The sequence below is a fragment of the Phragmites australis genome, chromosome 7, assembly GCF_958298935.1.
Source record: "Phragmites australis chromosome 7, lpPhrAust1.1, whole genome shotgun sequence".
Lineage (NCBI taxonomy): Eukaryota > Viridiplantae > Streptophyta > Magnoliopsida > Poales > Poaceae > Phragmites > Phragmites australis.
In genome coordinates, this window is record NC_084927.1 from 33,500,938 (window position 1) to 33,523,709 (window position 22,772).

Here is a 22,772-nt window from a genome sequence, read left to right on the forward strand (position 1 = left end):
CTCACACAACATAACTTCAACAGATCTCCCGACGAACTGTTTTATCTCTCTTATTTCTATCAAACATCTAACATGTATAGCAAAGCTAGGAACAATATTCTTTCTTTTTTAGAAAATAAATTTCCTTTTTTTTGTTCTGGTGGTTTCTAGCAGCCCATTTTTGCACGAGCTTGAAGTTAGTTAGATTCAACATTTTTTTGTAAGTGTATATCTCAACATTTCTGGCAATTTTTTATTGAATAATTTTTTATGATTCAATATTTTTTGTAAGTGCAATTTCAATAATTTTACAAGACATGTTGATTCGCCATCTTTTATTGATTTAACATTATTTTTGTTAAGTGTTAATTCATTTTTTTCTAAGACCTAATCATTCAACATTTAATTTTGAGACATGCTTACTCAGCATTTATTTTTGTAAGAATCGATTCAAGAAATTTTAATTCAATATTTTTATTCAATTGCTTATTTTTGTTAATTTAACACTTTATACTGATGCAATACGTATTCAACATTTTTAAAAGAAATATGGATCCAACATATTGCGCATTGGAGTTTTTTTACAAACTAGTTGACTCAACAATTGTTTGCAAGACATGTTACTTCAATATTTTCTTCTTGACTCAACATTTTTTTGCAAGACGTGTTGTTTCAACATTTTCTTCTTGGTTCAATATTTTTTGCAATTGTTTATTTTCATCATTTTTGTTGAGTCAACAATTTTTACCTTTTCAATATTTTCTCGAAGAAAGAGATCCAATGATTTTTACACGGTGTGCCAATATTTCTTTCTTTGTTTTTTTTGTTCCTATTTCTTTTTTTTTCAGCAACCGAGCACAACTTATTTCCAGCAAGGCAGCAACCAAGTTCCTATTAGTAACCTGTAACGCACGAAGTATCAAATATTATTTAAAAATATTTTTACTTAATTTTATATCTCTTAAAAGGTTTTTCATTATTTTTAAGTTTTCTAAAATACTCAATGCAGATAATTTAAAAGGTAATATTATGTTAAAAACTAATTTGACATGTTCAAAATACCTTATTATAAATATGTGGATTTTTTCTGAAATTTTGGTTTTCATTTTGCATTTGTACAAGTCATTTGAATTTCCTATGAGTTTTACAAACGAAAAAAATATTTTACAATCTCTAAATAAGTCGTCCTGAAATAATCAGGCCCAAATCTCATCAGGCTCATTTTCTCCTTCCTTCTCCTTTCGGCCAACCCGAGCCGGCCCATCCAGCCCAAGCAAGGAGCGCTCCGCTCCGTCTTCCTCCCGTCGCCATCTCCTCTCCCATCCGCCATTACCGCACCAACTGATCTTCTGGAAACTGCCGGTTGAAGCAATTTAAGCCCTCCATTATTACAAAAACGGATTCCCCACTCACTCCTGTTTCAATTCCACGCGAATGAGAAGGGACTGCCTGACTACAACTTCGTTCCTCGCGCTCGCCGCCCTCGTCGTGCTTGTTCCCGCCGCAGCAACCTACTCGGCTTCGAACCGGGATGCGCTTCTCTTGATCCGCGTCGTGGAGGAAGTGCACGAGGGAGGCGAGGCGGGCGGGGGCGGAGAATCGTGAACAAAGAAGAGGCGCGTCGGAAGAAGACTGGTTCTTCTATAGCACTAATCGGATAAGTGCCACATGATATCGAAATAACAGATCTCGTCTAAATGAAAAAAATATAATATATACTTATTATTTATATATAATTAGTGTTAAGTAAATCCCATCTATCGCTTTTACTTTTAGATCCGCATTATGAAAACGCGACAACCATCAGATACCGCAGCATCATGCAGACGCATGCAGCCGAATAGCAGGTAGCTGAACATGCATTATGATAAAACATCTCCAAGAGTTCTTCTATCACACCCTTTATCCTATCCTCAATCCATTATTTCTAAAAAAATAGCCTCCAATACACCCTCCATCTGGCATGCTACTTTATCTGGCACGCCATTCACGTCCCTGGACACACAAGACGTGGCGTGCTTCTCCCTCACAGCATCCATCTGGAGAGAGAAGGGAGAGAAGCACGCTAGCATATATAGAAAGAATATTTATAATAATCAATTATATATGAATATAAATAGTATATTATAGATAGTGTGTTGGACGGAGTTGAATCATGCCACAGTACAATATTTTCGGGAGTAGTTGAAAACAATACTGCTCTAAGTCTTGTCGCTTCAGCGCTCTCGTGAATTATTGTACCAGCGTACTCGAAGCATTGTTCAATCAGGGCCAGAGGGCGTGCCCTACTCGGACCATGTGAGGCTGTGTTGTCATGAGGTGTCGGCCTCGCATAAATCATCCAGCACAACCCCATGCCCCATCCCCATGTGGAAAGCGAGTTACCCCTGAACGGATCGAACCAGCTCACACCGATCCACATGGCCCATTTGGGATGAGTAGGACAGAGGGGCTGCACGCAACCCACGAGGGGCAGTCCAGCTTATTCCATTTCTGATGACACAGCAATGTCGAGGTGGCTCCATAATCCCTGCCAAAATATCGCCACTCTGATAACGTGCCGATCACGGGGTTCCGGAAAATATTTGACCTACTCATGTCATGATATGCGGTATAAATTATCATAAAAGGTACGAATGATTTAGAAACAATCATGGACATGAAAATAAAGAAAAGAATATCACGTATTATATTATAAGTTAGATCTAGCCTTTTAAATATATGATACCAGATCTTGTAAGATAATTTTTCAGGATTCAGTTTAAGTAAAGAGAGCCTGATTGAGCCTTTGTACCTCGAGTCTTTTCGATCGTGCTAGAATGGTTTGAGAAACTATTCGTGTCAGATCGGGTTGGTCTAAGCCACTTTCAGCTAGGCTCAGACTCGGCACGAAGGCACGACGGGTCTTATAGAGCCAGATTGGCATGGGTCCAGTACCGCTTGTTCATCGCGCTGGAGGGTGCGCCACCACGTGTCGATGCGGGCTTTTTTCATGCCAGATCGATCTAGACACTACCTAATTTTTTGTCAAGCTGGGCCACCCATTGGGCCTATATCAAGACCTGACCTGGCCCATAAATCGTACCAAGTTGGGTTTGGATTGGACCGGGTGGTGCCGTGCTTGAGCCGACCCAAATAGCCCAGCCCAAAGTCCCAGCTCTACCTATAAATACGCACTCGTTGGCTTGATGCTCTTCACAGGCAACACAACTAACCGAGAGTCTCAGTTTCAGAGGCACAGCTGAGCGCGGAGCAATGAAGGGAAGCAAGACCCACGAGCTCGAGGCCAACGTCCCGGCCTCCGAGCTGTGGAAGATCTACGGCACGCTCCGCTTCGTGGAGCTAGTCCATGAGCTGCTCCCGCAGGTCCTCCACAAGGTCGACGTTGTCAGCGGCAACGGCGGAGTCGGCACCGTCATCCAGGTGACATTCCCTCCAGGTCAGAGTCGACCCCCTTGAACCAACTCACTCACTCCTGAATTAATCTTGTCATCTTGATGCTGACGGACATGCTAAACATGTCGCTGTGTTGTCGCTTGCTAGGGAACCCTGGCCCGCAGAGGTACAAGGAGGAGTTCGTCAAAATCGACAATGAGAATCTCGTCAAGGAGGCGGCAGCGATCGAAGGTGACATTCTGAACCTCGGCTTCATCAAGTACGTGACCCGGTTCGAGATCATTTCGAAGGGAGCCAGCTCTTCAGTGATAAGATCAACCGTCGAGTACGAGTTCGACGACGGGCGCCCTGAGCTTGAAGGTGCGGCTAGCACTGCACCTTTGGCTGCAGCTGCCGAAAGGCTTGTGCAGTATGTCAAGGAGCAGAACACCACTCAGGCAAGCTCTTGAAAAATATGCTCATGGCAAGCTTCGCCAAGACGAATAAATGAACGTGTGATTCCGGTGTTGTTATATTTTTCACGAGGCGTGTGGCAGTGCATGGCGTTCTGATGCTTAGCTACTGTAAGATCTATGTATCTTATTCACTATCAATAAGGACAGGTCATTGTGGTCCCAAACTTTGATTTGTTGGTACTATGCAAATTAATTAATCTAAGTATATCTATCCATCTTTTTATTTAACTAAATAACATTGTTAGTTTTTAAATTGAACAATCTTATATAGAACTAATGTTATCTGTCAAACTAAGAGGATCGTTAGATATTCTTAAATTAATTAATTTGTTATGTCACCGATCAGGAGGAACGGACTCAGGGCCGTACTAGCGGCTGTAGCATGGGCCCAGCCCAAAACTACGTGTAGAGTCCACACAGTGCAGTGCACACACAAGACGCTCCTTTCCCCACCACCAACCGTCCCACGGTCCAACCCCACCACCACCGCCACCACAAAAATCCTTCTCTCCACCACCGTTCCCATCTTGCGCTCCACCTCCGGTTCCCGTTCCCCCAACCTCACCTCTAGCGTCGCCGCCCCATGGAAGCGGAGTGAAGAAGCGAGCGAGCCAGCGGGTTGGTGCTGCTTCTGCGGCTGCTTCGGATTCCTTGGCATGGCCACAGAGCTTACCGGAGCAATGGACAGGGGGAGCCTTTGCCATGAGTTTGATACTGGCCTCCCTGCTGCCGACGTGTGGGAGGTCTATGGAGGCCTCCTTGTCGGAGAGTTAGTCCCCCAATTGCTCCCTAAAGTGTTCTCAAAGGTTGAGCTTGTAGAGGGAGATGGTGGCGCTGGAACAGTCTTGCTTGTCACCTTCTCTCCTGGTTAGAACCTGAACATAAGCCTCAAGGTCTTTCAGGTATGATATAGATCCCACCTTCAATTAATTTTGGTGATTCATTTTGCTAGGTACTCCTGGATCAGAAACTCTCAAAGAAAAGTTCATCAAAGTCGATAATGAAAACTACATCAAGGAGACAATAGTAACTGAAGGAGGTTTTCTAGATCATGGCTTTCAGAAATATTTGATACGAATTGAGATTATAGGAAAAGAAGATAAGACATCCATAATAAGATCAACCATCGAATACGAAGTCGACGATGAGCATACAAACAACGCCCCTGTTGTCAGTACAGGAGGTTTAGCTGCTATTGCCGAGGCCGTCACGAAGTATATCAAGGAGCAGAAGAGTCCGGAGCCAGCTCCCGAACAAAGTTCAGAAGAACAAAGCATCCAAGGATCCAACTGAACTGAAGTGATGTGAAAAACTTATTTGAGCAAACTCCTTCTAATTCTTATTTACTATGTTCCTGGTCATGTCTATGTGTTGGATAATACCTCAAATACTAGTCCTAGTCAGGTACGACTCCTCAAGCGTCAATAAATATAGGCTACAATTGTATATGTACCTTTGTACCATCAATAATAGATTTATCTTATGTGGTTGTATTGAAGGGTTTTTCTATATAAAATATTTCGTTTCTCGTGTCAAATTTTCCTAACACTCTGCAATGATTATATGCTTTTAGTTGAACTTATTGTCAATTTGTCATGCATACTTGCATATAGGCCTAGAAATTTCCACAATAATCCGTGGAAGGAAAAATATCCTTGAAATTATCTGTCGAGAGTGAAAGAGGAGGAACATTGCTGCATAACGTACCACCACTCCACTCTTCACAATCACGAGCCATGGTTGGAATTAATCCAGATTGCAATAGGATTTGCTCCTCTACACAACCACAGCGAACGTTTCAACTCCGTCACGAATAACACATATCAAGCACAGAAAATCAGGGGGAGAGCGACGAGTTTGGCAATTTGCCTAGAGCGAGTCCGACACCGTCGCCGGAGTAGCTCAAGTGCGTGCACGGCTGCCGGAGGCCGCGCCGGCGGGACGGCGGCGACGCATGGTCGCGGGCCGCCCGGGTGCAGTAAAGTAAGGAACAGAAGGGGTGATTCATGGGTGATAGAGCCAGCCTGTTGGACCGATTGGGCCTAACGGGCCAGGCCAAATTAGACCAGGGATTGCTTTACAAATTAAAGATTTTTGTGAATTAGTACATATTCAAATAGGTACGCTAAAAGAATACTATCCTCTCAAAAGAATAATAAATGTACTAATTAGTGTGCAGGTGGAACATATTTCTATCAATTAGAACACACTGTTAATTACATTATTTAGAAATTCAATTAGAACACACTTCATGCAACCACAAAAACTTTGAGCAAATAGGTAGGTAATATCAATACTATGGTTGCGTATACATCAAAAATACTTTCAAACATTTGTACCTTCTGGGGAATGTACTTGTCGACGATTGGAAAAATCGAGTATGCAAATCTATACTATATAAAACACGAGTTAATTCTCACGCCATCTCTTCCCCTACTCTCCTATCATCTAATAAAAAACACTAAAATTTGAATAATTTAGCTACTTTTGCTATCCACCCTCATTCTTCAGCCTCGTTGTCTTGTTACTGGCTACGGATATGAGATCCGTTTTACTAATAAAAATAAATAAAAAAATTATGAGAGAAATTAGTAGATAATCTCCTCACCTTTTTTTGATACCATCTAAAATCAAACTACAACATCGGCTCCCTACATATTCATTCGATGGCACTCCCATGACGTATCCACATCTATATATCTTGAGTTTGTGCTTGATGTTACCATGTTTAGTGTTTGTGTTTTTGTTGCAATGCGCGAGCACTTAGATAGTATTTATTTGAAGTAGAGATACACTGTCATCAATTATGCATTATGGGGTGGAGAACACGATATTTTATATAGGTTCAGACCTTTCTTAGGGTAATAGAAATACGTCTTATTCCGCTTTGATTATTCTTAGGAAAAAAATTATAATGGGATGTGCCTATATCTAATCACAAGAATCTCGACGATTTCTCTCATGTTCTACATTATGAAGTCCTTGTTGGATGAATCTAATCATGGCACGGCTCTGTTGTGAATCTCAATGAGTTATTTTTTCTCCTATTCAATTAATTTTGCTTTATATTACTTATCTGATATCTCACTTTCTACGGTTCGATGCCCTTTGGCTTGTGCTCCCTTTTGCTTTGACTCTCCCCTTGGACTACCCTTCTCACCTTGATATAGATGGGTCGAGGATACATATCGTACTCGGAGCCTCTAAGTATAAACTTCTTGGATTATATTACTTTCGAATATCTAGGAGACTCCTTTCTAATCCAAAAATGGTTTCCATGTAGGACACGATAAACTGTCTAGAATATCAGCACATGTCTTATTTACCTTTATGATAGTTATGAAACATATCATATCAGAGTAAGGACACGTGTACAATAGATATCCATCTATAAGATATATCATATTTATAGTAAATCTTTTAATTATTAATTATCAAATCCTCATCATCAGTACTTCACCCTCCATTTAGCCCAAAGAAGAGTGCAATTGAAGGACCAAGACAGAGAAGGCAGAGCCTTCGTAAAGAAGGCTGAGTCAAGAGGGGGCCTTCGGAGCGAAGGCGAGACCAAGGCGTAAGAATACGGAACCTTCATGGAAAAGCATAAGTTCAGAAAGAAGGAAGCGGAGAAGCTACTTTGTACTTGTAGCAAAGCCGACCCCATGAAGCCTAACGCGAAGGCCCCCTATGTGAAGCGAAGCACTCTCTTGAAGACTTGCCTAGGTGGGACTTGTATATACGACGTGACACGATGGAAAACTTATAAATATACCTACAATTAGAGTGAAGGAGATTGACGTACTCTTGGAATATGCTTTCATACTAGGGTGTTTTAGTAAAAATCCCCCGTGTGGTTGTGATGTATTATAAATATTCCTACTCGGGGTTTTAATAGGACATTGAATTCACAGATGTCACATACTCAATACAAGCCCACTTTGCACACTATTTGATTATCTCTAGCCTTCGAGGCCTCCTCTTCGGGCTTAGGCACTGTTTGTTTCAGCTTCATATTGTGGATTACAGCTTTTACAATCTGAAGCTGAAACAGACAGACAATTTATAGAATTAGATTGTAACAATCTGGTTTTCAAATTGTCACAATCCAACAATCCATCTCCCACCAGATTATTTCAGATTATGAAGCACCAAAGACTAAAATACCCACGCACTTTAATTGATTTTACCGCCACTGTCATCGGGTTTTCACCCGACCCCGACGCCCTACTCGCCTGACCACACTCGATGCCTTCCCCCACCCCTGCTCCTATGGATCACTAGGCGCTACTGCCGCTAAAAACCGAGCCGCCACCGTCGAGTGCGCGGATCCGACGCAGATGGATCTGCTGGACCTTAACGCGGAGGCGTCCAAGGTCCCGCCATTGCATTCCGGGACATGTTGCGAGCTCCAGCGACTGGCGTGGATGGCTTGTTCCCTGACGCGGAGGCCGTTCCTAGCGCTGGTTCTCTTCCAGACTGGGCCTCCGATCCCGACGCTGCTCTCCGTTCGATCACGGCAGCCCGCCTCGACACGGTGGCCTGCCTCGACGCAACAGCCCGCACGCGGCTCGAGCGCCCAGGCGTACAGGGCGCCTCGTCCCTCTGCAGGTGTGGCTTGTGGCGTAGCAGCCGATGTGGCACCTAAAGCATCTACCAACGCACCGCCCCCCATCTACGTCATCTTCGTTAATAAATGCTTTGTAGTCTACGTCATCGAGTTTGTTGTTATTTGTGTTGTGGCTGTTGTGCTCCGGTCGGTCTTTGTGCCATGGATGTTGAAGCGGATTGCTCTGGCCTTGTCGTCATGGAGGAGTTGTGGTGTTGTTGTTTTGCTCCAGCCCGGCTTGGTGCTTTGGCCATGGAGGTGTTATGCCAGTGGAGGTGTCGTGTCGTGGCCATGGAGGCGTACTGAGAGTTATTTTGTTAATAATCTGATATTATAGTTGAGCGATTCACAGGTATAATCTTGTAGTTTTGAGCTTGTTTGTGTTTGATGTTGCTATTTGTAGTTGCTGCAAGGTAACCTGTGTGCTGTGTAGTAAGTTCATCTTTGGGAGTTGTATGGGATTTTGACTGCGCAAACTCCAACTCCAAATTCTATAGTTCTACTTTGGATTGCTCTAGCATACATCTTGAGGTACCTTTACATCTGGTTTAACATTCCTGATACTTGCACCTTGTCGCGAATGGCAAATAATGAATTTCCTACACCCATGTGATATATGCAGCCAGTATGTCGTGTGTATACTTGCATGTGCCCAGAGTGCTCCCTCTACTATCTAAGTTATATTTTCATGCACACTTAATCCTTGATCAGTTATTTCATTGTAATGATCAGAATATAGCTTCCCTTAATCAGTTATGGTACTATTTTTGTTCTTCGCATTTTTCTGATTGGTTAGATATTTTGCTTCTCTTTTTCCTACGACATGTTCGCAATAGGTGGAGGATTTTATTCTAGACAAAGCTGATTGGAATACCTCAAATAATGTGGCGTTCTTTGAAATTTATGTTGAGGAAATCAAAGTTGGGAATAGACCTATTGGAGTTATGACTAGTAGAGGGTATAAGAACATAACTGAGAAGTACTTGTTAAGGACAGGATTGTGTCACACTAAACTGTAGCTGAAGAACCGATGTGATGCACTTAAGGGTTTGTATAACTTTTGGTTGTACCTTAACAAATTTACTGGCCTTGGATGAGATAGTGCTAAAGGAACGGTGGTAGCAAGTAAGACCTATTGGAAGGAGCAAACAAAGGTACTTATCCATCATGTATATTACTATCTTTCATGTTCTTCTAAGGTACTTGTTGACTAATATTATCTTCTATGATTTTTAAAACATGCCGAATGGACGAAGCTCAAGAATGGTCCACTTGAGTGTCAAGAACTTGCTATAGGCGATGTTTAGCCTTTGTGGTGAAAATAGCCCTATTAGGTTATGATTGTGATTTTGGTGATTAATGACAATATAGTCATTGGAACTAACATTTTGATCAAGAATATACGTTAGTAGGTTTTATGGATGCAATATATCAAGAAGGCACCGCAGCCGGGACAAAGTTTGATTGAATTAGAGAAGTCCTAGGAAAATTGACCTCACCGAAAGATCAAGTGCAGAGGAGTTTGCACTCATTTGAGTATTGTGCACAGAGGCTGATAGCCTCACTAGATAGTTTGGTGCTCTATGTGTTGAACTCATCGGAGTATTTCTGATAAAGGGGGAGAAGACTGAGGATCTCATCGTATAGTCTAGTAATTTGCACAGGGTAACACCAGAGCGTTTCTTGCAGAGAAGAATACGAGTACAGAAGACTGAAGATCAACCCACTAGGTGCTTGGTCTGTGCACACCGGAGTATAGCACTGGAGCATTTCTTGCAGAGGCGACTGCAAGTGCTGAAGAATGAAGATTACCTCACCGGATAGTTTGGTGACTACAGAGATAGTTACACCGGAGCATTTTCAGGAAAAAAAAAAGAAGGTTCAACTCACTTGATGGTCCGGTGTGAATGAAATGAACACCGAATGAATGCATCGGATTATTTTACACAGAGAGGCTGCAAAGACTCAGATGACTCAAGATAACTAACCAGAAGCTCCAGCGATAGATTTGAAAGCATATCGAAGTGTCTGGTGTTCATAAAGACTTTGAGTGAAAGTCCAATAACTAGTTTTTGAGGTTGTACTCACCGAATGATCCGATATTAGTACTATTATTCTCATCGGATCATTTAATGTTAACAACTTTTCTTATCCGTTGTGGAAACAGCTAGTTGGCTATTTGAGGCTATAAATACCCTTCCACTCAGTCATTTAACGGGGTGGCATGCTGCTGGAGTTTAGAGAAAGCTCATATACATTTGAGAAGACATTCAAGCTACCAAAGTGTTTAAAGTGATCATATAAGATAATTAAGCACAAGATTAGAGAGTATTTAGTGCTTATAGACCTAAAGTGAGTTGTAGCTAGGTGCTGCAGCTTGAATAAGAGATCAAGGAGTGATCCTAGCTTGTATCGAGTGGCACATTGGTGCCTTGGAGTCTTGGTGACTTGTTGGTATCTTGGGTCTTGGTGGCTCAAGTTTGTTGACTCTCCAACTTGGTGTGGAGCGACTGCAAGACACATGTATGGGGACGCGGAGACCCTTACTTTGATGGCTTAAGCTCTGGAGTGATCACGGTGGCAAGTGATTAGAAGAGAGGTTAGTAGTGAGACCTTTCCTTGATGGCTTGGTGGCTCATTGTGCTTGAGACCCTGTCTTGGTGACTTGATAGCTCAAAAGCTATGACCGGAAGAGACTTGACGACCAAGAGTATATCCTTTATGGAGCTCCAACGTGGATTATGGTTGATATTCATGCCATCGATACTACAGGATAAAAATTTCTTATGCTGAATTTGTCTCTCTACCTTATTTATGTTTTCATATTTACATATTTATAATTTATCTTACTATAGTAAGTTGCAATCTTCTTAAACGGTATAGTAGATATACTAGATAAACCTATAGGATATTTAGATAGAAATTGATATAGGTTTATCTTGTTAAGTTTTTAGAGCCAATTTATTTTAGGTTTCTAAGTGTCCTAATTCATTCTCCTCTCTTAGGACATCACTGTTCCTCACAACATTACTGCTGTGGACGGCTCTTCTTCTTATGTTACTGGTGAAGGCGTAGGTGACGGAGGTGAAGGAGAGGAAGGAGATGAAGGATATGGCAGTGAGGCAAGCCCAATAAGTAGCACTACATTGAAGAGTGGTAGTAGTAGTAGTAAAAGTGCTACTAGCCCAAAGAAGAAAGTAAAGAATCCTATAGTTAAGATAACAAAGGTCATATGGGATACTATGCAGGCAAATAGTGTTGTAGCCAACAAGGTGATGCAAGGGGAATTGAGGTTTGAATCCATGAAGGAAGTGATGGGTTTGGCTATGGCGTGCGGGGCAACAGAAGGAAGTATAGAACATTTCATGGCTAGTCAACTTTTTGTCAAAGCTGAAAACTATGATGTGTTCTTGACATTAACCAGCAATGAATGAAGGCTTGGTTGGTTAAAGAGATGGTGCTAGAAGGAAGTCTATTATTAGTCATCTAATATTAATCAATTATTTATTATTCTATGAACTTATTTGCTTATGACAATGACTATGTAATATGTTGCTTGGACTTATGTTTGACATATGTTGTATGAACTATCTCTAATGTTATGGACAAATAAATTCAACGTTATTATTTAGTGACGTATTGCAACTTTGTTTGTAGATGAACTTTACTGGAAGTGATGATGAGGATGAAACACTTGAGGTTGCACGTAATCCACTGGATGCGATTCAACAATATGGAACTATATCTTGCTTGTTTGGTACGTATTATGGTGCAACTTTTCTGAACAAACCTGAGAGGAAGGAATATATTCTATTAGGTCATAATTGGGTTATGAATACCTTTAATAATCCAACATATTGCTTCAACAAGTTTACGATGAGTAGACAACTTTTTAATAGGCTACATGAATTGCTTGTGTCATCATATGACTACATGAGGTTCACCTTTGTTGTTGCGGAATGGCCGGGATCGGTACATGACATGAGGGTGTTCAATGATGCTTTAGGCAAATATGGTGATAAGTTCCCACATCCTCCACCTAGTATACTCATATATTGCTTTGTTATCTCACTTGTTTCAATATCATAAATTTTTTCTCATGCTCTACGTTGTGTTTATAGGAAAATTTTATCTTGTTGACTCGGGCTATCCTAACCATACGAGTTTTCTAGCTCCGTACAAAGGGACGAAGTATCATTTACCAGAGTTTCGACAATGCCCGTGACCAAGTGGCAAAAAAGATGTATACAACTATCTGCATTCATCTCTTCGCAATGTGATCGAGCGGTCATTTGGTGTTTTGAAGATAAAGTGAAGAAATTTATTGGACTTACCAAGTTATCCTATGATAAAACAAATAAAAACAATACTTGCATGCATGGCTCTTCATAACTTCATTCGAGATGGTGCTATGAGGGATGAAAATTTTGACATGTGTGATCAAGATGAAAATTACATGCCAATATTCAAAGCATCTTCATCACAAGGAAGTGATGGCAATGATGAATTCGGTGATGAAGAGGGAAATATAAATGTCTTTTATGATAATCTTGGTAATGCTTTGTTTGCTATGAGAGAGTATGATAATTGTGAGAGGCTGTTTGTATAGACAAATACTCAAGTTTGTATGAATTATGTATCTCTTATATTTAATCTATATATTTTTGTATTAATGGATAAATATTCAATTTTGCATAAATTATTCATCTTTTAAATTTTACTTATACATTTTCATATTTTAAAATAAACGTACCACAAAAGAATAAATATGCCACTCAAAATAACTGAAGATATTATAGACTATCGATATTCAAAAACATCAATCTACCCACCTAAAATCTAGGCTGTGAAATAGCTAACAGCTTTTACAATTTAAATTATAACAATCTAGTTTTTCACAATTTGCAACTTATCTTCTACGGATGAAATAAATAGAACCTTAGTATGAAGGCTCATTTTTCTGGATCCGTATCCACAACAGTGCCTTTAGGTCAAATCGAGGGGGGCTAACTTCTACAGTAGCAACACGGAGCCGTGATGCGGTCGTCGGTGCGCAGTGCTTGCAGAGCCGTGATGCGGTCGAGTGGATGCGTAGCAAGTTGCGGCTGACGAATCAAAGCTCTGCTCCGCAAGTTCAGCCTTGAAACCTAGCAAGTTGGGTCGATACATAGTAAGCTAGATCGATGCATATCAAGCTTGAACTCTGCTAAAAAAAAAAAATCTAGGCCGAGGGGGCCGAAGCCCAGTTTGGCCTACTGAGCTTTGCCAGGGAGGAAACCGAAGAGCTGGCGCTAAACCACTATACCTTTAAATTTTTGTTTATCTTTCTAGGGATTTTTGTTTGTTCAAAGTTCGTTCTTCAGATTTAATTTCCTATTTAGAGACGTCGAGACTCTTCGAGTTTGCTAAGAATTTTCTTGAATTAATTTGGTTTAATGTGGTGGGTTCATGGTGAGTTAAACGTTAACGTGTTTGAGTCAAATTTGAACGCGCGACCTGGCTACTCGCATGTCGCATCTCACGTAGACAAACGAATCTTTCGTTGTGCCAGCGGCTAACACCTAAGCGCTAGCGGACATAAGGAAATTTTATAGAACCAAAAAATCTCCTTTCCAAACATGATATATGCCCTCATCATTTTCTCTCCTGCACGTATCAATTGTTAGTCGTTAGATGCACGTATCGTTAGATAAGAGAAAAGATGATATAGATTAAAATCTCAAAAGATCTTCATATAAAGGTTCTATAAATTGCCTTCTCTAGCGGATGACCCGGGAAACCGGCCTCTTCGTAATCGGGCGCGCCGAGATTCGTGTCTCCCGTGCCGGCACCGCCTCGCTGCCACATCCCCGGGCGCACCGCCGCCCGAAACACAAACACACCTCGACTCGAATCTGTTCGTGGAACACACAACCTTACCGGCCGGCCGCCACCGCGAGATGCCTCGGAAGTCGTCCAAGGCGAGGCGTGCGGCTGCGCAAGGTACAGTTGGACCCACGCCCACGCCGAGGCCGCCCCAGAAGGCTGCCGCCCCAAACCCTAACCCCGCCACCGAGCTCCCCCACGCCGCCGCCGCTGCCGCCGTCGCCGAGGACCTTAAGGTCCCCGATGCTGGGACGTCCGCCACCGCAGAGGCTCTGGAGCTCCTCCACATCTCCTCCGCTTCTGATGGTGATCCGCCGTCTCCCAAGCCCGAAGCCCCTCCACCGCCTCATCTGCCGATGAAGGCGTCGTCGTCTGGGAGGGCTGCGGTGGGCCGGAGCCGGGAGGAGGAGGCTGTAACGAAGCTGCAGGAGCTGGTGAGGGTTAGTGGGGAGGAGGTGGAGTTGACTGAGGAGCAGGTGCGCACCAATGATCAGAGGCAGGAGGACGAGGTGACGCGTTGTTCTCTCTCCATGTGTTGACTCGTAAATGATCTTGGCTAGAGAAGCATGGCTTAGCGGTTCCTGTCATAGTTATGGATGACGTACTGAAATTTATGAGTTTTGCATGACGTTTTACTGATTCTTCGTTCTTGTGGCCAGCTGAGGATCAAGTTATTCTGTATGTCTCTGTTTAGTCATCATAGGCTCGTTGTCCATAGCATATTTGGGCGTGATTAGATATGCATAGTAGCCCAATATGAGAGACGAAATGCACTTTAGAAAGAGTATTGCTCGCATGCATTTGTACCAATCTAGTAAATTATTCTCGAGGAAAGGCCTTGCCCAAGTATGATGGACTAGGTATAACGAGAAGCCAAATAGTATTACCAGAATGGAGTTTTCAGATGCTATTAGTTACGATTTTGCAGTTATCTTTCTGTTCGCTTCTTTTAGTCTGATAGAATGCAAATCCAATGCTCAGATCTGTGCCTTGGAAGCAATTTTCGGAGATGCTGTAGTTATTTTCGACAAAAATAGAGGCCAGCGGTCTTTCCAGGTATGTCCTTCAAATTCAGTTTTTGGGTCATATTCTTTTTAAGAGCAAGGTTTTTTTTGCTAATGTAATTGCAGGTTCATGTGCATATCGAGATTCCAGATGCTATAGATGTGTCAACAAAGCTTAGTTATGGTGATGGAACATTAAAATATGGGGCAACATGTGATGGCGATGCTGGTGACCTTGTTTACAAGTTTAGAGTTGAGCATTTGCCTCCAATTCTGCTAACATGTCTCCTTCCTTCATCATACCCAAGTCATCGCCCTCCGCTTTTCACTATCTCCATGGACTGGCTTGACGAAGGGATGATTTCGTTGTTATGTCGCATGCTTGATACAATTTGGGAAGAGCAACGGGGCATGGAAGTAGCATATCAATGGGTGCAATGGCTCCAAGTTTCTTCCCTTTCTCACTTAGGGTTTGGTAATGAGATAGTTTTAAGCAAGGGTGACGTAGCGTGTGATGAAGGTGGTGGAGATAAGCGTGCTTGTGCAGATAATGCTTCACCAGATGTTATAATTCCAAGGATGATGAGATACAATGATACTAAGCATCATGAAGCTTTTTTACATGCTATCCATGACTGCATGATTTGTTTCAGCGAGTTTCCTGGTAGCTCTCTCACCTTTGTTGTTTCTGCAATACTGTTTGAGGTGTTATGCTGTAAAGTCTTGTCTATGTTTTACTTACCATTAAAGTAGTGTTGGCCTGTGGTTGTTCAAGCATTGTATGGAACTACTTGGCTATATATTACCGCTCTACATGTAGTTTAGTCTCCAAGTATTCTTTCTTTATAAAATTCACTAGATACTGGAGTTGTAACATGTTAGATGTTTTCATTACAGGTAGCAATAGTCCACGTTCTGATTTCCTGGTGAAATATTCTTAAAAAAAATACATTCTTCCAATGCTGTACTTATTTGTAAAACTTTTAAAGGATGGTGAGGTCTTCATGATGTGTGCCCAAGTTGGATATGCTCCATTTCTTTCTGTTAACCCTTATTATCTTTATTAACGCTGCCTCTATTTTTGATCTAATTTGTTACCTCATCAGGTGTTGATTTCATCAAACTACCATGTCATCATTTCTTTTGCTGGAAATGCATGCAAACATACTGCAAAATGAATGTCAAGGAAGGAAATGTAGTGAAGTTGCGATGTCCTGATACAAAATGTGAAGGTGGTGTTCCTCCTAATATATTGAAAAGGCTGCTTGGGGAGGACGATTTTGAACGTTGGGAAGGACTACTACTTCAGAGAACGCTTGACGCCATGAGTGATGTTGTTTATTGTCCGAGATGTCAAACTGCTTGCTTGGAGGACGTAGGTAATGAAGCAGTGTGTTCAAGTTGTTTATTCAGCTTCTGCACACTCTGTAGAAATCGCCGTCATGTTGGGGAGAAATGTTTGTCCCCAGAAGAAAAACTTCTTATTTTGGAGGTACGAGAATTGCATTCCCTGTATATTTAGCTGATACCTTATATATTTCAATTTCAGGCCTAGTTCAGTATCTATCTTGAGTAGAAAACATATTTTAAACCATCATGAGGAATCGCTTGTGGTGGTTACTTTTTGTAAATCATAATGGCGTGTGGTTCACAACACTTCATGGCTAGATGACTAAATATAACCAGCAAGCATAGATGTACCTGTACCTGTCTTTTTTCCCCCACATACGGGGTATTTTTGCTAGACAAAATTACATTTTGATTTACTCCGATAACAGTGATGCTGTAATATATACTTCATGGAGAAAGATTGATTAATATTTGGGGTCATTTTGGTCCTGTTCTGTGCTTAGTATTATGTTTTTAAAATATTGTCGGAAATCTTAACTTTATTTTTATTTGACACAGAGCCGCCAAAAATCTGGGCAAGTGCAAGGAGATCAGCAGAAGATTCTAGATGAACTACGCAGCCTGAAGGAAATTCTGAAGGATGCAAAACAGTGCCCAAAATGCAAGATGGCCATATCTAAGACAGAAGGATGCAATAAGATGATTTGTTGGAACTGTAAGGAGTTCTTCTGCTATCAATGTAATCAAGCAATTACTGGATATGACCATTTCAAGTGAGTTCTCTTCTAGTAATAACAATATTCCTTGCTTTGCCGCACACTGTGGTATGACAAAAAAGCAATCATGTTTTTGCGTACAGGGGTGCATGCGTGCTTTTTCCTCAGGAGGAAATTGACAGATGGGAACTGCAAATGAATCAAAGGGTCCAGCGCCAAGTTGTTGCACACGCACATGCTGAAATGTATGCACAGCACGGTCAAGGTCATCCTTGTCCTACATGCCGTCAACCATCTCCAAAGGTAAATGACTAATACTGAGGACCATCTATGATGGGAAGAATGCTATTGTCTATCTTTGCATCAAGAAACCAAGAAAGTGCTGTTTCCTGATGTTCACTCTTTTAAATAATGTTACCATCCAGGACTTTTACCCCTATACATTCTGGTTCGTGCTTTGACCTTTTAATCATGATTACTTCATTTATGGCTTTCCAAGTTCAATTGCGAATAATTTCAATAACCACAAGTCACTATGATTAAATTTGTTACACTGCAATTATTTATATGTATTTATGATCTCCAGGCGATTTTGTTTTTTGGTTTGAACTAAGACAAGGCGGGCTAACCCCTCCCTGCATTCTCCTAGTGAACTCTTCAACAACTTGAAACTGTATTGTTATTATTTTTTTCTCACTATAATTGAACCATTGCCTTTGCATTACCTCTTAGTTCTATGTTTGCTTTGGTAACTTTGGCAGATCGGAAACAACAACCACGTCTTCTGTTGGGCATGCCAGAAGCATTTCTGTGCCCTGTGCAGAAAGACTGTCCACAAGACCGCACAGCATTTTGGTCCCAAAGGATGCAAGCAGCATACGGCAGATCCCTGAAAGAGTCTTTCGCATATGCGCAACAACGCCGTGACGCCAGTGCAATTTCCAAAGGTTTTGTGCGTGTACACATATATACCTGTCCCAGGATACACTTTACTCCGACGATTCCAAGATTTGGCAGCGAGCATGTTTTCAAATCTCCAACCTCTTTGTATCCACAGTAACCGCTTTGCGGTTTATATTCGTGAACAGAGATCTGGGCCATTCACTCATTCAGCCCCGGATGAACTGTTGAGAATACCGTATATTCAGGATGCTGATTGTCTCCTTAAAGTTTCGGGGGGGGGGGGGGGGGGGGAACCCCAATAAAACCATGCAAAATTCTTTAAGATCAGAAAATTGGTTCCCTTGTTACCGCTCTTGTGCCAATTGAATGGAAGATACAGTGTTAAGTGGCATGTTTCTTTTCTCTATCTTGCAATTTGCGAGAGTCAGACGTGTGTTTGAGTTAATGTTGTTTTGCTAGAATTTGCACTGTAGAACTGTCTTGGTAATTGCTGGCTCGTCATGTTGACCATGCCTTTTTTAGGAGATTCTACTATTTATCACTGAATAAGTTGATTGTTCTAAGATAGGTTATTAGTATGTTAATGACGTATGGGTCTAGGTTTCACATGTTATTCTCACAATGAATGACATATCGTAGAATATGTACTTATTTAGTGGTAAATTGTAGATTGTTTCTTTTTTTAGAATGATCTCCGTATCTGCCGAAAAGAGGTTCGGCTTGCAAATTTTAGGCCCGTTAAGGTTACCAGACCTTAGAAAAGGCCCGGTTAGAGTCTATGGGCAAGACGGAACTCATCGGATCGAACAGGACACTTTCTGAAGTGAATCAACGGATTCGTCCTGGACTCCAGGAGGAACAGGACGGGATGGAAACCGTAGGGAGATTTTCTGCCCACGTGGGCTCCGTACCGAACCGTGCTGCTTCGGCGGCGGCATTTGCCACGGATTCTGAGGGTTTTTGGTTTTCTGCGTGGGTGCGGCAGATGGAGGGCGCCCTCGCTGGAGGGGGCGAAGAGCAAATTTATCGGATTATTATTATAACATTTTTTACCCTACAATTTTTTCCAAATTTTTTATAACAATTATGATAATGCTTTGAATTTTGAGAGTGATATATCGGTCGCACCCATGCAAAAAGTCATAAACCTGTTTTTTGAAGGGTCAGGAGTATAGAAACATAAAATGCTATTGAAGGGCCACAGTATAGAATTATAAAATTTCAAAACGAACACATATATTTACAATTGTTGATTAAAAAATAGAAATCTAATTCAGCATTGAGAAATTTTGTTATCGCGTGTCGCATGCTTTATAAGAAAGACAACCCATGTAAAGATGGGCTCAAAGCCCACTTGTGCAATGTAGGCCTAACAATGCGAGGATTAAAAAGCCCACGATAGCGCGCATTGCCTTTCACGTTTTGCCCAAGGAGTTCGAGGACAAAATCAAAACAAAATTTGAATCTAAAAGCATCCAGAAAAAAGAATTTTACATCAATTTGATAGGGGTCGCGCGAACGCGTACCCCCACTACCACAAATTACGACGTCCGCTCTCCCCTTAGGAAGATGGTAAGCTAGTGCACCTCCCGAGTGCAATGGAGGCCACTAACTTAGGCTATGAGCCTTGTTGATCGCCCATATACCTCGTCCAGGTAAGTATGGTTCAACGGTGCCCCTCCTCGTGTATTGTATCCTCTCTGCCTTTTTCCCCTCTCTCTGCAAACAGTACGGTACTAAAAGTAAGTTTCAATGGTTGACAGGTCAGGAATCTTGCATTAGGCCTTGTGGGCCACGCACGGCCCAATTTGGCCCGCTACAGGATTCAACGGCCCAATACAGCTTTACTGCTCGGTTTCTTTCTCTCTCTCTCTTTTTCCTTTGGAGATATTGCCACAACTGCAGTGTTATTATGCTTTAGCTAAAAAAAGGCACTGTATACACATTATGATCGTATGATCTGAATCGGACGTTCCAGATCACGTGTGCACGGATCATGACGTGAACGGCGTAATCGATCCGTTGGTTTCATATATATTTTAAGTTTTTACGTACTTCAACATAGGCTATTTCTTTCTTATGTTTCTCGTGAGTGCTTCAAGATGCGACACATACCTCCTCCTCGTTCTTTTGTTAGGTAACCTACTTCCTTATCATGCTTTGTGATGATGTCCCCAGTCAAGCAACTTGCTCGCCCAAAGGCATGGCCTCTAATGTGAACTAGACCCAAAGGCAGGGAGTAGGAAAACAAGAGCAGCAAATGAGAAAAGGAGACGAAGAAACATAGAAAAGGCTGCATCACAATGTCAAAAGGCACAGCATAGCCGGATAAAATGGCAGGTGGTAGGAGGTAGATGATAAAAAGCACTTGCATCACAGTGACGGCATGGGTACATTTCAGTGTTTGTGGCAAGACTAAACAACATACAAGCACTACTTATCAGTAATTTAAAGTTATTGTTTTAAACTTGTATACCAATCGGTAATTGAAGGTAAGTTACATTTGAGGCTAACTAGAGTACCGGCAATCTTGACTCCTTGTGAATGCATTGCACCACTTTGCCAAGCACTACTTGCCCAGAAAAAAGTATCTTTTTTATTACGCCTAACTATCTCCTTTGACTACGTCCATAATTTTTACGTCAAAGTATTTGTAATTTCGTATTGAGCTTATAGTCCTTTGGAGACTTGCACTTGTACAATTATACAAGAATATTATGCTGGTACGGGTCGTAGCCGTTCGATCTTGTTGAGGTTTTCTATCTAAAAATGAGACATGATAGTCTCATAAAACCATCTGGTTACTGGTAAGGATAACAGAGCATTCGGGTCCCTGGAGCGTGGCGGGAGTGGGTCCCGCTTGGAAGTAGCACACTGGGTCCTGCACCATGGCAGGAAGTTGGTCCGGGGGAGAAACCTGACCTTGTGGGCCCATCGGGTACTGATAGTGGTAGTCCTCCATGGGGCCCCACAGGCCCAACTCCCTCTCCAGGCTCTCCAACCACCGCTCCTTTCCCTCCTCTTGTCTGGTCGTGCTGGCGGCGTTGGCCTCCGTTGCATTGCCCTGGCACGGTGCTGGCGCTTCGGTGAACGGGCCGGCGCTGCCGCCGTCGCCGTCTATGATGCTCCACAGCTCCTGGTCGATGTCGATCTCTGGCAGATCGAGCAGCTCCTCCACCCAGCGGGCGCACACCGGTGGGGACGTGGACGATGCACAGGGCGACGACGGCACGGACACGGCCGGGCAGTACAGCTCCGGCACGGGGTCCACCAGGATGTCGAAGTCGAAGCCTGAGTCGAGCATGGGGGCCTCAAGATTTTTCAGGTCCAGCTCATCCGGCTCCTTGCTCGTGTTGCTCTGCTGTTCGCCGGAGTCGCCGCTGGAGCAGTTAGTCGTCGTCGTGGACGAGGATGGCGACGGCGACGGGATTGGCACCTCGGCGCCTGCGGGTTTCTTCTTCTTCTTGGCGCCGGCGTTGTTCTCCTCCCCGCCCGGTGACACCCGCTTCTTCAAGTGCGTGTTCCAGACGTTCTTGATCTCGTTGTCCGTCCTGCCCGGCAAGCACGACGCAATCTTCGACCACCTGGACACAATTTGATCGAACTCAATCAGTCCTCCGCTTCTCGGATTCAAGAACGGCAATTGAATTCTCCGGACACTGCACCGTACTTGTTGCCGAGCAGACCGTGCAGCTTTATGATGGTCTCCTCCTCCTCGGCGGTGAAGTTGCCGCGCTTGAGGTCCGGCCGGAGGTAGTTGATCCACCGCAGCCGGCAGCTCTTCCCGCACCGCAGCAAACCTACGGAATGCAAAAACCATTAGAACTCCCATGCATGTGGCGATGATCAACACAGTGCTCGCGTTTTGAACGCCGGCCGGGCGTACGTACCTGCTTGCTTGGGCAGGGCGCGCCAGTTGGCGTGGCCGTACTTCTGAATGTAGGCGATGAGCCGCATGTCCTCCTCCGGCGTCCATGACCCCCTGTTGAGCCCCACCTTGGCGCAGCACGGTGCCCGGCCTTTCCCCATCCGTCCCAGCTGCAACAGCTCAAGCCCCTTCGTGTGATCGGCCGATCGCTCTTTGCCTCGCTCTCTCCGCGGGTGTTGCGACAGTGCCTCACTTGTGTCGGGCGTGTGCAAAGCTGCAACCGGGACACTGGCAGGGGCAGGCGTATATGTACACGCGCGCGCGGGTGAAATGCCGGGTGGGCTCGCGTCCCTGACCACAAGCCGCGGCCGTGTCGCGCTAGCTCTCGTGGCCCACCCCTCACCAAACCCCTTGTCGCCAGTCGCGACGGAGCCTGCCTACACCTGTCCTCTCGCTGCTTGAGCGAGCCAGTGGCGGCATTCCTCCGGCGAATCCACAAGCCGGGCTCGCGTTGCGTGTCCGTTGATTTCCGCGGTGGCGTGCCGACGGTCGCACGGGGCGGGGCCTCTCGGCGGCCGGGCCGCGATCTCGCGGGGCGTCGTGTGATCTCGGTGGGGGCCTTGCTTGCCC

General features: G+C 43.3%; 4 protein-coding genes and 1 non-coding gene across 5 annotated transcripts; 3 read left to right on the plus strand and 2 right to left on the minus strand.

The window, feature by feature from the left end:
• The first annotated feature begins 3,157 nt into the window (after nucleotides 1–3,157).
• On the plus strand, nucleotides 3,158–3,970 carry LOC133924874 (norbelladine synthase-like). The gene is made up of 2 exons (XM_062370605.1): nucleotides 3,158–3,418; nucleotides 3,523–3,970. Exons 1-2 carry the CDS (start codon nucleotides 3,235–3,237, stop codon nucleotides 3,822–3,824), a joined length of 486 nt encoding a protein of 161 aa, XP_062226589.1. The 5' UTR covers nucleotides 3,158–3,234; the 3' UTR covers nucleotides 3,825–3,970.
• A 309-nt stretch (nucleotides 3,971–4,279) lies between these two features.
• Nucleotides 4,280–5,367, plus strand: LOC133924875 (norbelladine synthase-like). Its single transcript, XM_062370606.1, has 2 exons — nucleotides 4,280–4,697; nucleotides 4,783–5,367. Exons 1-2 carry the CDS (start codon nucleotides 4,487–4,489, stop codon nucleotides 5,121–5,123), a joined length of 552 nt encoding a protein of 183 aa, XP_062226590.1. The 5' UTR covers nucleotides 4,280–4,486; the 3' UTR covers nucleotides 5,124–5,367.
• An 8,837-nt stretch (nucleotides 5,368–14,204) lies between these two features.
• Nucleotides 14,205–18,551, plus strand: LOC133924876 (uncharacterized). Its single transcript, XM_062370607.1, has 7 exons — nucleotides 14,205–14,810; nucleotides 15,283–15,357; nucleotides 15,432–15,969; nucleotides 16,412–16,797; nucleotides 17,214–17,428; nucleotides 17,515–17,674; nucleotides 18,133–18,551. The coding sequence occupies exons 1-7, from the start codon at nucleotides 14,376–14,378 to the stop codon at nucleotides 18,262–18,264; spliced, it is 1,941 nt and encodes a 646-aa protein (XP_062226591.1). The 5' UTR covers nucleotides 14,205–14,375; the 3' UTR covers nucleotides 18,265–18,551.
• A 1,227-nt stretch (nucleotides 18,552–19,778) lies between these two features.
• On the minus strand, nucleotides 19,779–19,937 carry LOC133925726 (U1 spliceosomal RNA). Its single transcript, XR_009910994.1, has one exon. It is a non-coding gene; the product is annotated as a U1 spliceosomal RNA (small nuclear RNA).
• Nucleotides 19,938–20,718: 781 nt separating this feature from the next.
• Nucleotides 20,719–22,414, minus strand: LOC133924877 (myb-related protein Zm1-like). The gene is made up of 3 exons (XM_062370608.1): nucleotides 22,165–22,414; nucleotides 21,945–22,074; nucleotides 20,719–21,858 (listed from the first exon to the last, which is right to left on the minus strand). The coding sequence occupies exons 1-3, from the start codon at nucleotides 22,301–22,303 to the stop codon at nucleotides 21,060–21,062; spliced, it is 1,068 nt and encodes a 355-aa protein (XP_062226592.1). The 5' UTR covers nucleotides 22,304–22,414; the 3' UTR covers nucleotides 20,719–21,059.
• Between the last annotated feature and the right edge of the window lie 358 nt (nucleotides 22,415–22,772).

Coding starts and splice junctions, on each gene's coding strand:
- LOC133924874 (XM_062370605.1), top strand. CDS start 3,235: ATGAAGGGAAGCAAGACCCACGAGCTCGAGGCCAACGTCCCGGCCTCC. Junction 3,419..3,522: donor CCAGGTGACATTCCCTCCAG/GTCAGAGTCGAC, acceptor GTCGCTTGCTAG/GGAACCCTGGCCCGCAGAGG.
- LOC133924875 (XM_062370606.1), top strand. CDS start 4,487: ATGGCCACAGAGCTTACCGGAGCAATGGACAGGGGGAGCCTTTGCCAT. Junction 4,698..4,782: donor GCTTGTCACCTTCTCTCCTG/GTTAGAACCTGA, acceptor TCATTTTGCTAG/GTACTCCTGGATCAGAAACT.
- LOC133924876 (XM_062370607.1), top strand. CDS start 14,376: ATGCCTCGGAAGTCGTCCAAGGCGAGGCGTGCGGCTGCGCAAGGTACA. Junction 15,970..16,411: donor TTGTTTCAGCGAGTTTCCTG/GTAGCTCTCTCA, acceptor TTACCTCATCAG/GTGTTGATTTCATCAAACTA. Junction 16,798..17,213: donor AAAAACTTCTTATTTTGGAG/GTACGAGAATTG, acceptor TATTTGACACAG/AGCCGCCAAAAATCTGGGCA.
- LOC133924877 (XM_062370608.1), bottom strand. CDS start 22,303: ATGGGGAAAGGCCGGGCACCGTGCTGCGCCAAGGTGGGGCTCAACAGG. Junction 22,075..22,164: donor CGCCCTGCCCAAGCAAGCAG/GTACGTACGCCC, acceptor TGCATTCCGTAG/GTTTGCTGCGGTGCGGGAAG. Junction 21,859..21,944: donor CACGGTCTGCTCGGCAACAA/GTACGGTGCAGT, acceptor AATTGTGTCCAG/GTGGTCGAAGATTGCGTCGT.